The sequence below is a fragment of the Natrix helvetica genome (assembly GCF_964273705.1).
Source record: "Natrix helvetica genome assembly, chromosome: 15".
Taxonomy (NCBI): domain Eukaryota; kingdom Metazoa; phylum Chordata; class Lepidosauria; order Squamata; family Natricidae; genus Natrix; species Natrix helvetica.
This window is the reverse complement of record NC_138565.1, coordinates 7118434-7135621: the sequence shown is the minus strand read 5'-3', so window position 1 is coordinate 7135621 and position 17188 is coordinate 7118434. Positions and strand designations below refer to the sequence as shown.

At 44.4% G+C, this 17188-nt stretch overlaps 1 protein-coding gene across 1 annotated transcript in view; it reads right to left on the bottom strand.

The window, feature by feature from the left end:
• CRB2 (crumbs cell polarity complex component 2) overlaps positions 1-17188 on the bottom strand; it is a 55961-nt gene that overhangs the window by 34088 nt on the left and 4685 nt on the right. Inside the window, exon 2 of the mRNA XM_081967602.1 lies at positions 4059-4748. Coding sequence (XP_081823728.1) covers positions 4059-4748 — 690 coding nt within the window. The remainder of the gene's footprint in view (positions 1-4058; positions 4749-17188) is intronic.

Here is a 17188-nt window from a genome sequence, read left to right as displayed (position 1 = left end):
TTAGTGTAAGGAAGAGAAGGACCAGGGGAGACATGATAGCAGTCTTCCAATATGTGAGGGGCTGCCACAGAGAGGAAGGGGGTCAAACTATTCTCCAAGGCACCTGAAGGCCAGACAAGGAATAATGGATGGAAACTGAACAAGGAGAGATTCAACCTGGAATTAAGGATTAACTTTCTGAGTGAGAACAATCAATCAGTGGAAGAGGAGTTGCCTTCGGAAGTTGTGGGAGTTATTCATCCCTGGAGGCTTTCAAGAAGAGACTGGGCTGCCATTTGTCAGAAATGGTGTAGGGTCTCCTGCTTGGGCAGGGGTCGGACTAGATGACCTACAAGGCCCCTTCCAACTCTTGTTAATCTAACGATGTCCAGTTCCCGCAACCCTTCTTCCTATGTTTTATCCTCCAGTCCCCTAATCCTCTTTTTTTTTTGCTCTTCTCTGCACTCTTTCTGGAGTCCCCACATCTTTTTTCTACATCGTGGCAACCAAAACTGGAGGCCGCATTCCAAGAGGAGGAGTGAAAGAGAGGTATTTGCTCTCCTTCTGTTCTTCCCCAAATCCCTCCTTTCTGTTGTTCTCAAAAGGGGAAATTCCTCGGCCGAGAATCACCAAAATTGCATCCACTGTTGCAATTTCTGCTACTGAGCTTGGTAATCTTCAGGGCCCCCGCCAGCTTTCAATCGCATTCCTCCGTGGCCATGTAAGGCGCAGAGCGGGAGCTGCGTGCAGGCTGGTACCAGGTGGAGGAGGAAGCCCTCCGGCCCACATTCCACCCAGAGGCCAGAAAATAAAATAAAAAAAAAACGAGACCCTCGCGGCTTCAGCTGGCCAAGCCCCAGTGAGTCAGTGCCAGCTCGCTCCAGAAAAAGTTGCTTGTGTGTGCAACAAAGAGAAAAGTTTGGACTCAGCCATTTTTTTGGACACCTGCACCAGGGAGGGACAATGCCTGGACTAAGATTATTGTGCTGGCAATGGGCCCTGTTTGATCTTTACGGCATCGGTCCAAAGCGGTGTTTCTCTCTTTTTTTTTTTGCAGCAGATTTTAAATTGCTTTTTCCTTCCACAACAACTTACAATCATCAATACAATACAATAAAATACAATAGTAGAGTTGGAAGGGACCTTGGAGGTCTTCTAGTCCAACCCCCTGCCTAGGCAGGAAACCCTATTCCGTTTCAGGCAAATGGCTATCCAACATCTTCTTAAAGACTTCCAGTGTTGGGGCATTCACAACCTCTGGAAGCAACTTCTGTTCCACTGATTAATTGTTCTGACTGTCAGGAAGTTTCTCCTCAGTTCTAAGTTGCTTCTCTCCTTGATTAGTTTCCACCCATTACTTCTTGTTCTACCCTCAGGTGCCTTGGAGAATAGTTTGACTCCTTCTTTGTGGCAACCCCTGAGATATTGGAACACTGCTATCATGTCTCCCCTAGTCCTTCTTTCTCTTAAGCTAAACATACCCAGTTCCTGTAACCGTTTTCATATGTTTTAGTCTCCAGTCCCCTAATCATCTTTGTTGCTCTTCTCTGCACTCTTTCTAGAATCTCTAGAATCTAGAATCTCTAGAATCTAGAATCACATCAACCTTGTTATGTCATCATACCTGTACATAACCATCTCATTTCGCTTCTTTATTTATATACATTTATCTACAGTGCTATACATTTCCCTATTGTTTCTCGGCTGAATTAATTTTATTCCCGTTTTGCAACCCTTTGTACCAATTATCTCATATTTCATAATATTCAGACTCTTCTTTGTCTTTTAGTTTTAGTGTTACCTTATCTGCTTCTGCACAATTTTCCGAATCATTAATTCATCTGGGGGAATATTACTTTGTTTCCAACATTGGGCAAACTTATTTGTTAGAATAACTACAGTTATTCTAGCTGCAGTCAGATATATCGGTGTATATTTAATTTTCTTTTTATATTTCCCCTGAGTTATTCCCAGCAGAAAGGGTTCGGGTTTGTATTCTGTTTGTTCCTCTGTCATTTGTTGTGCTCATTTCCAAATTTTCATCCAATATTTTTGAGTTTCCGGGCAGGTCCAGAGCGGTGTTTCTCAATTTCGCGAGTTTAGGAATTTAAGAATTCTGGGAGTTAAATGGAGAGGGAACATGAAATACACCTAAAATGGGAAACTATTGAGATTTAAAGACAGAATCACTAACTGGGGGGGGGCATGTAAGGATCTATAATTATATAAAGATAATGATGAGAATAGCTGGGAATTGTAACCAGGTCTACATCTCGGCCTAAATTCGGCTGGGAGAGGGAAGGTTTTAAAAGTACAATGACTATATATGTATACTTTTTTGTTCTATTTTTTTTAAAGGAGGAGAATACATGTTAAAATTAAATATGTATATTGAAAAGGGATTATAAACACCATATACATAAAATGGAGCTTGCTCAGAAGTTGAAATACACCAAGTAAATGAGATTAAGAATGTGAAGTAGAGCAGAGAAGTAAGGGAAGAAGAGAGGGATAGGAGAGAGGGGGAAGAGGAGAAGAGAAAGAAGGAGTGGAAAGGGGAGAAAGGAGAAGGAGAGAGGAAGGGGAAGTAGAGAAGGGAAGGATGACAGAGGGAAGAAAGGAGGTAGGGAGGAGGAGGAGGAGAGAGGGAGAAGAAAGTAAGGTACAAATATAATGTATGGAGAGCAGAAGAGCCAATAATTGTCTTTGGGAGTTGATGATAAGATGAATCGATTTATTAATACAATATGATGTTGGCTATGTAATAGTATACATGTGATTATAGGTTATGAAAATGAAAAAAAATTAAAAAATACTTTATAACTTTATAAACTTTATAAAAAACACTTTATAGGAAAAAAAAGAATTAGGGGAGTTGAAGTCCACGCATCTTAAACGCCATGGTTGAGAAATACTGCTTGGATACTGGGTGGGTGGGTGGATGGATGGATGGATGGATGGGTGGGTGGGTGGGTGGGTGGGTGGATGGGTGGATGGGTGGATGGATGGGTGGATGGGTGGATGGGTGGGTGGGTGGGTGGATGGATAGATAGATAGATAGATAGATAGATAGATAGATAGATAGATGACAGATAGATAAATAGATAGATAGATAGATAGATAGATAGATAGATAGATAGATAGATGACAGATAGATAAATAGATAGATAGATAACTAGATAGATAGATAAAATAAATAAATAGATAGATAGATAGATAGATAGATAGATAAATAGATAGATAGATAAATAAATAAAGATAGATAGATAGATAGATAAATAGATAAATAAATAGATAGATAGATAAAATAAATAGATAGATAAAATAAATAGATAAATAAATAAATAAATAAATAAATAAATAGATAGATAGATAAATAGATAAATAGATAGATAGATAAATAAATAAAGATAGATAGATAGATAGATAAATAGATAAATAAATAGATAGATAGATAAATAGATAGATAGATAGATAGATAGATGATAGATAGATAGATAGATAGATAGATAGATAGATAGATGATAGATAGATAGATAGATAGATAGATGATAGATAGATGATAGATAGATGATAGATAGATAGATAGATAGATAGATAGATAGATAGATAGATAGATAGATGATAGATAGATAGATAGATAGATAGATAGATAGATAGATAGATGATAGATAGATAGATAGATAGATAGATAGATGATAGATAGATGATAGATAGATAGACAGACAGACAGACAGACAGACAGACAGACAGACTGCTCCATAGTGCTTTACAGACCCCTCTAAGCTGTTTACAGAGTCAGCCTCTTGTCTCCAACTACCTGGATCCTCATTTTACCAACTTTGGAAGGATGGACGTCTGAGTCAACCTTCAGCTGATGAGAATCAAACTGCTAGGAGTCAGCAGAATTAACCCCCCATGCCGCATTCTGACCAATGCGCCAGCCTGGCTGTTCTGCGCCGCCAGCAACATCAATTCTGTCACCCCAAATTAAGGCAACTGTATATTATTGCTGAGAGGCTGGTGGATCACCAAAGGACGCCTCCCAGAACCTGAGAAAAATGAGATGTCCACCTTACCTGTGTAGCCAGGCAGACACTGGCAAACGTAATGGTCGATCTGGTTGAGGCAGGTGCCGTTGTGTTGACAAGGCTGGGAGGCGCATTCGTTGATGTCCATTTCGCAGCGGTAGCCCTGGAACCCGGGCACGCAAAAGCAACTGTACTCGTTGACGCGGTCCAGACAGATGGCTCCGTTCTGACAGGGGTTGGAGGCGCACTCGTCCACCTCCTCCTCGCAGTGGGCGCCGGTGTGGCCAGCCGGGCACTGGCAGGTATATGTCCCACCGTTCTCAAGACAGGTGCCGTTGTTGCAAAGTTGACTCGAGCAAAGGGGAGCGCTCGGTAGACAATGATTTCCACTCAGGCAGTGACAACCGTACCCATCCTGGAGGCTGACACACTCAAACCCGGGCTGAGGGCAAGGGTTGGTCTTGCACTCGTCCCCTTGGGACCTGCAGGAGGCATCGGACATGCCTGATCCGCAGTGGCAAGTGTAATTCAGGTAGCCAGGCGTCCCGCTGCAACTCCACTCGGGTGGACATGGATGTCCATCGCATGGCTCGGCTAGCAACTCACAGTCTCTTCCCGCGTACGCCAGGGGACTGTGGACGCACAAACACCGGTAGCCACTTTCCAGATCTCTGCAGGTCCCACCGTTGTGACATGGAGCCGAGGAGCAAAAGTTGGCTGGTTCTGGAGTGGCTTTTCCTGGAGAGAGAGAAAAACAACAACAACAGGGTTAGACTGGACTAAACCCGCCATCCTGGGCCCAACATTTGGGAAGCCAGGCTCTGCCTGTCACAAGCCAGGACAAAGGGTGAGTGGTGGAGGAGTAACACCTCCTTAAAAAACCTTGGCCCGGCTGGCCCGGCTGGGAGCACCTCGTAAGGGCCCCTTCCCAGGGTTACGGGAGAAGACGGTCAACGGGTTTGAAGGCGGAAGAGGGCTCTACGCCCCAACGGCAGATCAAGCGGCAAAACCATCTTCTAGGAGAAGGGAAACTCCGATTACAATCCTCCACTGCCTTGTGGCTCTATTCACTCCTGGAAAAAGGCTTCAGGAGTCAACCTCCAGGCAAAATCTGGAGCCGGAGTCCCGGAAGCAGTTCATGACTGTGTACAGCCACGTTCTGGTAACTCGTCCGATGCAGCTGGAACCCATCGTATTGGCTCTGCCATTCCCTTGGACTATTTCAGCGAGGTGTAGAGGATGGATCTGCTGCTTGGATAACCATCTATCCTCCATATTAATCTACCCTGGCCTGGTGCTCTGGAGAGGACACTCCAGCTTTGCATACAGCACACCAGATGCTGTTTTAGGACTTATTTCCAGAGCACTACACCATCGTCTTTTGAGACTGAAGGATGCCAATGCAGGGTTAGATTAGAGCAGGGGTGTCAAAGCTCGATTTCATTGAGGGCCACATCAGGGTTGTGTTTGACTTTGTGGGGTGGGCGTGGCCAGGGTGGACGTAGCCAGATCGACGTCATTTGTATTGGGGGTGCCTCTGGCGGTCCGAGCACTCTGCAAGCGAAAACGGGCTCCTGAGCTCCGTTTTCAGCTGTGATGCCCTCCTGCAGCCCTCTGCCAATGAAAAATGGAGCTTGGAGAGGCTGCATGGGGTTGTCCCGAGCTCCATTTACTCTGGCAGGAGCGAAATGGAGCCAGATGGAGATATCACTCTGATGATGATGGAATAGAATAACGGAGCTGGAATTAAGGAGGAATTTCCTGACAGTGAGAACAATCAACCGATGGAACAGAAGTTGCTTTCAGGAGTTGTAGGAGCTTCATCCCTAGAGGCTTTCAAGAAGAGACTGGGCTGCCCTCTGTCAGAAATGGTATAGGCCAGGATCTCCTGTTTGGGTGGGGGATTTAGAATAACAGAGTTGGAAGGGACCTTGGAGGTCTTCTAGTCCAACCCCCCCCCCCCCAGGGAAGAAACCCTAAACCATTTCAGGCAAATGGTTGTCCAACATCTTCTTAAAAACGTCCAATGTTGGAGCATTCACAACTTCTGGAGGCAAATTGTTCCACTGGTTAATCATTGTAACTATTAGGAAATTTCTTTGTAGTTCTAAGTTGCTTCTCTCAATTAGTTTCCACCCATTGCTTCTTGTCCTGCCCTCAGGTGCTTTGGAGAAGAGCTTGACTCCCTCTTCTTTGGGGCAGCCCCTGAGATATTGGAAGACTCCTATCATGTCTCCCCTGGTCCTTCTTTTCATTAAACTAGACATACCCAGTTCCTGCAACTGTTCTTCATATGTTTGAGCCTCCAGTCCCCTAATCATCTTGGTTGCTCTTCTCTGCACTCTCTCTACAGTCTCCACATCTTTTTTACATCATGGTGACCAAAACTGAATGCAGTATTCCAAGTGTGGCCTTACCAAGGCATTATAAAGTGGCATTAACACTTCACGTGATCTTGATTCTCTCCCTCTGTTGATGCAGCCTAGAACTGTGTTGGCTTTTTTGGCAGCTGCTGCCCACGGCTGGCTCCTATTTAAACGGTTGTCCACTAGGACTCCAAGATCCCTCTCACAGTTACTCCTATTGAGCAAGATACCACCTATACTGTACCTGTGCATTTGGTTTTTCTTGCCTAAATGATGATGATATGCCACCAAGAAGCTACTGAATTCATTTTTCCTTGAAGACATTTTGCTTCCCATCCAAGAAGCGTCTTCAGTTCTAACTCAGTCTACAGAAGTAGAAGCTTCTTGGATGAGAAGTGAGACGTCTTCAGAGAAAAACAAGAAAGTCCAGTTACCTCTTGAAAAAGCATCTTTTGGGACAACCATGACCCGGGGGACTGAGAATTACCATAGACATACCATCAAGTTGTTACTGACTCTTAGTATCTTAGATGTCCTCCAGAACAATTTGTCCCTAACCTAGTGACTTCATGAGGACCTCTGTAACATTCCACCAACATCTTCTTGGCCAAAAAAATGTCCTTCATAAGTTCTCATCACTTTTGTTGGTTCTCCCACTTCTGCACTACTTCTTTCAAGAGTAACCTTATGGTTGGACCATCCACCTGAAGATATTTTCACCACCATCATCATCAGCTTCCTTTCTGTTATCCTTGGCTTCTCCCTGAATTTTACCCAAGTTGTTGTTTCATCCTCCTCTTTTTTTCATAATTTGCCTTTCTCAGCTGGGAAAATATTCCAGGATACTTTGCCAATTTCTGCTGTTTGTCCCTTCCCTCCCCCCCTTCCTGGGACCATTGGGGGACGGGGAGAGGCACTGGCTTTGCGTTCGCAACCCTCCCCTTTGTCCTGCCCTCGCTGCTTTTATTCTCCAATCTTCACTCAAGCGGAGAACGGGGATGACCGAATGGGCCTGGTATGCGAGGAGCAATTAGAGTTTGCAACCCAAGAGGCTGTTTTCCAGCAGGGCAGCCTCTCTGTTCCACTCCAGCAGGCTCCTTTCTCTCTGCAAATACTCCAGCAGGCTGGGCCATAAGGTCCTTCCTCTTCCTTGTAGATGCAGCTTGTGATGCTGGCAAGAAAAGCTGTCCACAGTAGTTATGACTCTCTCGGAAATCAACCTCTGGAACAGCCAAGAAGGTGCAGCTGGCACAGTAAGGCTGCTGGCTCTTACTGTTGACCATCTGAGGAAAGAGATGGACCTCCTTGGATGTTCTAGATAGGAGATGGCTGGAGCAAAGGTCCACCCATTTTATTTCCATCCCTTCATCCATCCGTCCATCCATCTAGCTGTCTCTTTCTGTCAACCATCGGATGAAAGAGATGGACCTCCTTGGATGTTCTACAAAGGGGATGGCTGGAGTAAAAGTCCACCCATCTTCTTTCCATCCATCCATCCATCCATCTAGCTGGCTCTAGCTGGGTGGGAGGGTGGGTGGATTGATCGATGGATGGATGATAGACAGATATAGAAGATAGATAGGTAGTTAGTTAGTTAGTTGGTTAGGTAGATGGATGGATGATAGATAGATAGATATAGAAGGTAGGTGGGTAGGTAGGTGGGTAGGTAGGTAGGTAGGTGGGTGGATGGATGGATGATGGATGGATGATAGATATAGAAGATAGGTAGGTAGGTGGATGGATAGATGGATGGATGGATGGATGGATGGATGGATGGATGGATGGGTTGGTGGGTGATAGATATAGAAGATAAGTGGGTGGGTGGGTGGGTGGGTGGGTGGGTGGATGGATGGATGGATGGATGGATAGATAGATAGATAGATAGATAGATAGATAGATAGATAGGCAGGCAGGCAGGCAGGCAGGCAGGCAGGCAGGCAGGCAGGAAGGCAGGCAGGCAGGCAGGCAGGCAGAGATGGATAGATGGATAGATTGATACACAGACACAGTCATACAGACAGCTATAAGACAGATAGACAGAGAGGGGGCAGACCAGTGGTGGGTTGCAGGCGGTACGCCCTGGTACGGGCGTACCAGTACCTGCCCAGAGCACCGGGTACCGTTCCCGTCCACCCGACCTCCTTCTGCATTTGAGCCCTTCGGCGCGCCTGCGCGACACTCCGCCAAGCAGCTGCAGCGTCGCGGAGGCTCGCAGAAGTGGTGCAAGAGGTATGTACGCATGCGTGCCCTGGCGTGTGATGCACACCGGAGCCCATTGCAACCATCCCGGGATCCGAAACCCACCACTGGGGCAAACAGACAGATGGACGGATGGACAGACAGACAAATAGAGATCGGCCGATTGACATAAAGATAAACCCCTCTCTTTATGTCAAACCCCTCTCTCTCACCCCGCCCCTCTCATCAATGCATCTAACAAAAATGAAAATGCAATCGGAAAACAATGCACGTTTTAACAAGAAACAAGCATTCCTCTCCCACTAACCCAAAGCGGCTTTGGTAACGATCCTAAGTCCCAGTGTTAGAGCTCCCATTGCACAATCCCAAACGTTTTTCCAGAAAGAAAGAAGGCGAAGCACGTGTGAGGACCAAGAACCAATGACCTCTCAAACCTCAAGGGACACACACACACAGACGCCGACAACAAGCATAACATAAAATCAGCCCTCTCCTCTTTCTACCTGCGGTGCACATCTGGAATTTCAATTTGCAGGTTTCTCGGTAAGAAAATTACCCCGAGACTCAACACTTAGTGAAAGTGACAAAACGCTTATGGTCCCTTTAATGTGCACATACAAAAAAACACTCATCCTGATCCCCCTCACTCCCCCACATGTCCCCTGACCCATTGTGTCCCCAACCCCAGTGGGATTAGAGGTTAACATTTCTCTTCTCTGTGTCTGACTGGGTGGATCTTGACAGATTTGAACCCTGGGCCTTATCTAACAACATGTAATTCAAGGTAGAGAAAAGTCAAGTCCTACCCTTAGGCAAGAAAAACCCAAAGGACACATATAAACTGGGTGAAACCAGGCTTAATAGCAGTGACTCTGAGAGGGATCTTGGAGTCTCAGTGGACAACCAGCTAAATAGGAACCAGCCGTGTGCAACCCATAAAGCCAATTCAATCCTACGTTGCATTAACAGAGGGATACAATGAAGATCACGTGAGGTACTAATACTGCTCTATAAAGCCTTAGTAAGACCACAGCTATCACTCCATGGCTATCATTAAGTGTTGTACCTTGTGATTTGTGACAAATGTATCTTTTCTTATATGTACACTGAGAGCTTATGCACCAAGGACAAATTCCTTGTGTGTCCAATCACACTTGGCCAATGAAGAATGCTATTCTATTCTATTCTACTCTACTCTACTCTACTCTACTCTACTCTACTCTACTCTACTCTACTCTACTCTACTCCACTCCACTCCACTCCACTCCACTCCACTCCACTCCACTCCACTGTATTCCTATGACTATCACTAAGTGTTGTATCTTATGATTTGTGACAAATGTATCTTTTCTTTTATGTACCCTGAGAGCTTATGCACCCAAGACAAATTCCTTGTGTGTCCAATCACACTTGGCCAATAAAGAATTCTATTCTATTCTATTCTATTCTGTTCTATTCTATTTTACTCCACTCCACTCTATTCCTATGACTATCACTAAGTGTTGTATCTTATGATTCTTGATGAATGTATTTTTTCTTTTTATGTACACTGAGAGTATATGCACCAAAGACAAATTCCTTGTGTGTCCAATCACACTTGGCTAATAAATAATTCTATTCCATTCCATTCTATTCTATTCCTATTCTATTCTATTCTGCTTTCTACTCTATTCTACTCTACTCTACTCTACTCTACTTCACCCCACTCCACTCCACTCTATTCCTATGACTATCGCCAAGTATTGTATCTTATGATTCTTGATGAATGTATCTTGTCTTTTTATGTACACTGAGAGCTTCTGCGCCAAAGACAAATTCCTTGTGTGTCCAATCACACTTGGCCAATAAATAATTCTATTCCATTCCATTCTATTCTATTCCTATTCTATTCTATTCTGCTTTCTACTCTATTCTACTCTACTCTACTCTACTCTACTCTACTCTACTCTACTCTACTTCACCCCACTCCACTCCACTCTATTCCTATGACTATCACCAAGTATTGTATCTTATGATTCTTGATGAATGTATCTTGTCTTTTTATGTACACTGAGAGCTTCTGCGCCAAAGACAAATTCCTTGTGTGTCCAATCACTCTTGGCCAACAAATACTTCTATTCTATTCTATTCTGTTCTATTCTATTCTATTATTTGGAGCCTTGTTGGAAAGTAACTATTCTTGCTCTGATCCCCCTTTCCGTCTCATGCCCGAGCTTCAACCTTCAGATATCACAACTGGATCTCTTTTTTAAATGTATGTTTTAAGTTTCCTTAAAAACAAATAAACGTTAGATTTCTAAGATCCTCCTTTAGACTTCTAAGAGCCTCTGAGGAACGCTCTCATTTGATGGAAGCCCCAGCTGCAATTCAGAGGTTCTGGCCTTCCACCCCAAACCCTGGTCCTTTGGCACCTTCAGATGTCATTGTAACATTAACCATACGCCCCGTACCTGTTTCCTTAATCCCTTTAGACAGCCTGCAGATAAGCTGTCCTCATATCTGCTGCACTTAAAATTCCAAGAGGGGCATTTCCAAGCACAGAGGTTATCGCCCCTCTTCCTATTTTTACATCTTCCCTTCAAGTTGGAGCTAAACGCAGAAAACCGGACACTTACTCTGAAGATCAGAGTAAGGATTGGAGACCAACAGAAGGTCCATCTCCTCTGGTTTTGGAAGTCCCGTTCTTGAGCGCTCAGGGTTTAATTCTCCATAACCAATGTCGACTTTTCTTTTTTTAATTCTTTTATTGAATAAACGTTAAAAACATTGGGCACAGAGCGAACTTTCTGGCATTGTTTTCCCTTTTTTCCCCCCTTTGTTTGTTGTGTCTCTGGGTTGTATTTTTTTTTAAAGGTAAAAATGTTCAATGAAAACTGTTTTTTTAAAAACTTTTAAATTAAGAAAAAGAAGGAAAGGAAATAAGCTAATTTTTCCCCAAAAAAGTTTTTATTTTTTATTCTCTTACATACCATTTTAAGTATGCATTCACATAATTGTTATTCTTCTTTACATTTGTCATTCTTCTTCATTTGTTATTTCATTTAATAGGTTATAATATAAAGTTTGGATTGCTTTATTTGCCATCCCTTCTGGTTGTTGTAACACCACCTTCTTTTCGTTTTCTTTCTCCCTCCCTCCCTTCTCTACTTACTTACTTCCTCCTCTCCTTCCCCTTCCTTCTTCTTTTACCCTACTCCTACTCCTATTCTTCCTCTTCCCCTTCCTACCCTCTCTCCTTCTCTTTCTCTCCCTTCCACCCTCCTCTCCTTACCTCTTTCTTCTTTCCCTCCTCTCCTTCCCCTTCCTTCTTCCCTTACCTCTCCCCTACTCCTACTCTTCCTCTTCCCTACTCCTACCTTCTCTCCTTCTCTTTCTCTCCCTTCCACCCTCTTCTCCTTACCTCTTTCTTCTTTCCCTCCTCTCCTTCCCCTTCCTTCTTCCCTTACCTCTCCCCTACTCCTACTCTTCCTCTTCCCCTTCCTACCCTTTCTCTTTCTCTCCCTTCCACCCTCCTCTCCTTATCTCTTTCTTCTTTCCCTGCTCTCCTTCCCCTTCCTTCTTCCCTTATCTCTCCCCTACTCCTCTCCTTCTCTTCCCTCTCTCCTTCTCTTTCTCTCCCTTCCACCCTCCTCTCCTTATCTCTTTCTTCTTTCCCTCCTCTCCTTCCCCTTCCTTCTTCCCTTACCCCTCCCCTACTCCTACTCTTCCTCTTCCCCTTCCTACCCCCCTCTCCTTCTCTTTCTCTCCCTTCCATCCTCCTCTCCTTACCTCTTTCTTCTAGGAAAGAAGCTAACTTAAGTGAATATGGTTGAACAGAATCAGGGAGAACCTGGCAGATGTTATCCTTAACTTTCCCCAACTCTTCCTTTTCAAAACCCAGATCTGCAGTTCCTGAAATGCCTTGACTACCAAACGTGAAGCTCTCTTCATGAATGGACACCCCAACAGGCGTGGAGTTGAGCCTTCATCCACTGTTCTTCTCAGAGGTGGAACTTCTCCCGTTCTCGGATTTTGAGAAACAGGCAATGTAGCTGAACCCATAAATCTATCACACTTTTATGGTTATCCCTCTTGGCCTCAACCGCCCAGCAATCTCTTTGATCTTCCACTTCTCATTGTGGTCCTCCTCATCCTTAGATCAGAGCCCTCTTCTGCTGTGACCTTCAGGTCCTACCTCCCCCACCCCCATCCCCCTGTCTCCTCTGATCTCCCAAACACGGCTGCACATCAAACACTGAATGAGGTGTTGTGTGTGCTCTAGTTAGCCATCTCAGCTCTAAGCCTTGAATTCTAAATCCAATCTAAATATGCTGCCCACTTCCGCAGGCAAATCAGCCACTTAGGAAGAGTGACCGACGCTCGCCCGAGCCACACTTGAGGTGTCTGAAATTATGATAGATGTGCTATGTGTTGGTACATTTTTGAGAGCAGGCAGCAGGATTTCATTTTTTTTTTAAATGACATTAAAGGTTATCTTATGAAGAGGTGGGGGAGGGCAGGGCAAGAGCCAGATCCATCCCTAGCTAGAATTGAGAAGAGAAGAGAAGAGAAGAGAAGAGGGAAGGGAAGAGAAGAGAATAGGGAAGAAAAGAGAATAGGAAAGAAAAGAGAAGATAATGCGGAAGAGAAGAGAATAGGGAAGAGAAGAGAAGAGAATGCAGAAGAGAAAAGGGAAGAGAAGAGAATAGAGAAGAGAAGACAATGCGGAAGAGAATAGTGAAGAGAAGAGAAGAGTGAAGAGAAGAAAAGAATAGAGAATAAAAGAGAAGAGAAGAGGGAAGAGAAGAGAAGAGGGAAGAGAAGAGGGAAGAGAAGAGAAGAGGGAAGAGAAGAGAAGAGGGAAAAGAAGAGAAGAGGGAAGAGAAGAGGGAAGAGAAGAGAAGAGGGAAGAGAAGAGAAGAGAATAGGAAAGAGAAGAGAAGAGAATAGGAAAGAGAGGAGAGGAAAGGAGAGGAGAAGAGAAGAGAATAATGGAATGAAGAATTTAGAACAAAACAGAACAGTATAGAATAAGGACTGGACTGGACTGGAGTAGAATGGAATGGAATGGAATAGAATAGAATAGAATAGAATAGAATAATTCAGTTGGCCAAGTGTGATTAGACACACAAGGAATTTGTCTCTGGCACAGAAGCTCTCAGTGTACATCCAAGCAACAAGTGATAAAATCATGGTCCTAATCACCAAATACAATCACCATCAATCATAAGAGACAACGCTCAGTGATCGTATACTAAATAAGCAATCAACCTAAAGTCCCTTCCCAGGGTTGCGGGAGAAGACTGTCAAGGGTTTTGAAGGCAGAAGAGGTCTCTACACCCCAACGGCAGATCAAGCAGCAAAACCATCTTCTAGGAGAAGGGAAACTCCGATTACAAACCTCCACTGCCTTGTGGCTACATCCACTCCTGGAAAAAGGCTTCAGGAGTCAACCTCCAGGCAAAATCCGGAGTCTCGGAAGCAGTTCGTGACTGTGTACAGCCACGTTCTGGTAACTCCTGCGACGCAGCTGGAACCAACCGTATCTACTCTGCCATTCCATTGGACTATTTCAGCAACGTGGAGAAGGGGGACCTGCTGCTTGGATAACCGTCTATCCTCCGTATTAATCTACCCAGGCCTGGTGCTCTGGAGAGGACACTCCAGCTTTGACTTCTTCCGAGAGCACGACACCATCGTCTTTGGAGACTGAAGGATGCCAATGTGCAGCCCTGATAGGTGGCTGGAAGTGTCTTTTGTGTCTTTTTGTGTCTTGTGCTTTGAGTGTCTTTTCCACCCGGTCTGAATTTAAACATCAACATTTGGAAACTGATCTTAGAAGGTTTCAACGGGGATATCCTGGAAACAAATTATAGGTTTGAATTGCTTTGAAAGTCAGGGTTTTATTTTTATTTTTAGTGTTTCTTGGCAGCCACAATGATTTCTGTTCTTCTCTCTTGTGCTGTGAAAGACACACCAAAGCTGCTCTGTTGTGAAAAAGCAGGAGGAAGCGGTTAAGGGTCTTCCTCCTTCTCTGTTGAGAGTGAGAGAAAAACCAGGCCACAGGAACTCCCAAGAGTGCAGAGAAGAGCAACCAGGATGATGAGGGGACTGGAGGTTAAAACATACGATGAACGGTTGCAGGAACTGGGCCTGGCTAGTCTAGGGAAGAGAAGGACCAGGGGAGACAGGAGAGCAGTGTTGCAATATTTGAGGGGCTGCCACCGAGAGAAGGGGGTCAAGCTGTTTTACAAAGCATCTGAAGGCCAAACAAGGAATAATGGATGGAAACTGACCAAGGAGAGATTCAACATGGAAATAAGGAGAAATAAGGAGAAGAACAATCAACCCATGGAACAGAAGTTGCCTTCAGACGTTGTGGGAGCTTCAACACTTGAGCCTTTCAAGAAGAGATTGGACTGCCATCTGTCAGAAATGGTGTAGGGTCTCCTGCTTGGGTGGGGGGCTGCACTAGATGACCTAGAAGGTCGCTTCCAACTCTGTTAAACTGAATCTATCTAAGATGATCAAAGGCCTGGAGGCTAAAACATATGATGGAGGGTTGCAGGAAACTGGCTATGGTTAGTCCAGTGATGAGAAGGACCAGGGGAGACAGGATAGCAGTCTTCCAGTATTTGAGGGGCTGCCCAAGAGAGGAGGGGGGACAACCTGTTTTCCAAAGCACCTGAAGGCCAGATGGATGGAAACTGATAATGGATGGAAACTGATCCAGGAGAGATTCAACCTAGAAATAAGGAATTTTTCTGACAGTGAGAACAACCAAGCCATGGAACAGACATTGCCTTTAGAAGTTGTAGGAGCTTCATCACTGGAAGCTTTCAAGAAGAGACTGGACTGCCTTCTGTCAGAAATGGTGTATGGTCTCCTCCTTGGGTGTGGGGGGGGGTGGACTCGATGACCTACAAGGTCCCTCCCAACTCTATTCTGATTAATTGATGGATTGATTGAAATTGTCCTCCTCCTGGCAGGCATAGCCAACACCAAAGATGATAGGCTCAAGATCCAGATGGATCTTGACAGACTTGAACCCTGGGCCCTATCTAACAAAATGAAATTTAAGGTAGAGAAAAGTCAAGTCCTACTCTTAGGCAAGAAATACCAAAAGGACACATATAAACCCGGTGAAACTAGGCTTAATAGCAGTGACTCTGAGAGGGATCTTGGAGTCTTAGTGGACAACCAGCTAAATAGGAGCCAGCACAATCCTAAGATCCATTAACAGAGGGACAGAATCAAGATCAAGGGAGGTACTAATACCACTCTATAAAGCATTAGTAAGGCCACACCTAGAATACTACATCTAGTTTTGGTCACCACACTATAAAAAAAGAGGTTGAGACTCTAGAAAGAGTGCAGAGAAGAGCAACCAGGATGATTAGGGGTCCGGAGGCTAAAACATACGATGAACAGTTGCAGGAAGTGGACATGGCTAGTCTAGGGAAAAGAAGGACCAGGGGAGACAGGAGAGCAGTGTTCCTATATTTGAGGGAGTCAAGATATTTTCCAAAGCACCTGAAGGCCAGACAAGGAATAATGGATGAAAACTGATCAAGGAGAGATTCAACCTAGAGATAAGGAGGAATTTTCTGACAGTGAGAACAATCCACCCATGGAACAGAAGTTGCCTTCAGAAGTTGTGGGAGCTTCATCCCTGGAGGCTTTCAAGAAGAGACTGGACTGCCATATGTCAGAAATAGTGTAGAGTCTCCTGCTTGGGCAGGGGTGGGTGAGGTTGGACTAGATGACCTACAAGGTCCCTTCCAACTCTGTTAATCTGTTAATCCTCATGATGGACTTTGAAAGACATCTACCTGAGCCCTTCTCAAACTTCACCCAGAAGAGAAATGGGATGCGTTCTTCTGAATGTCTCCATCGTCTTCCCCCTGGGCCAGGTGACTCATCTTGAAACCCACCCTTGAGAGCAACTCCATGGAGATGTCTGGTGGCCCCAGAAGACACCCAACGATCCACATAATTTCTCTTATGTCACTTTGGCGTCACCCAACGGACTTAACCTGGTTATTGAAATAGATCAATCCTCTAAATCCATAAATAGGTTGAGTTTCGCCCAACATGACCCTCAGCCTGCCAGGACACACAACTTAAGCCCAAATTAAACCTTCAGTAGCTGAACAGGTTTGTGTGAAAAGCAACCCTGAGCTTCTTCGCTACTACAGCTACTGGAGCAAAAACGGGGCGCAGAGGCCGAGCCTTCGTCCCTGGCATCTCCGGGTTTTCAAACAATCCGTAAAATAATCCGTGGAACAACCCCAAAAGTTAAAGAGTTCTTTGGAAGCTACCCATCTTTTATATATATATTTATTTTTATTTATTTATCAGCACAAATACAACACAAATATAAAAAGGCAACATTAAAAATAAAAATTATGGTTTTCTGCCTGGATGGTCCTCTGTAATGAGCCGAAGGACAGAAAGGGGGAGTAGTGAGCTCTCTCCCATATTTGGGGATACCAGGGGTTGTAACACAAATACAGACACACACACACACACACACACACACACACACACACACACACACACACACACACACACACACACACATATATATATATATATATATATATATATATATATATATATATATATATATAT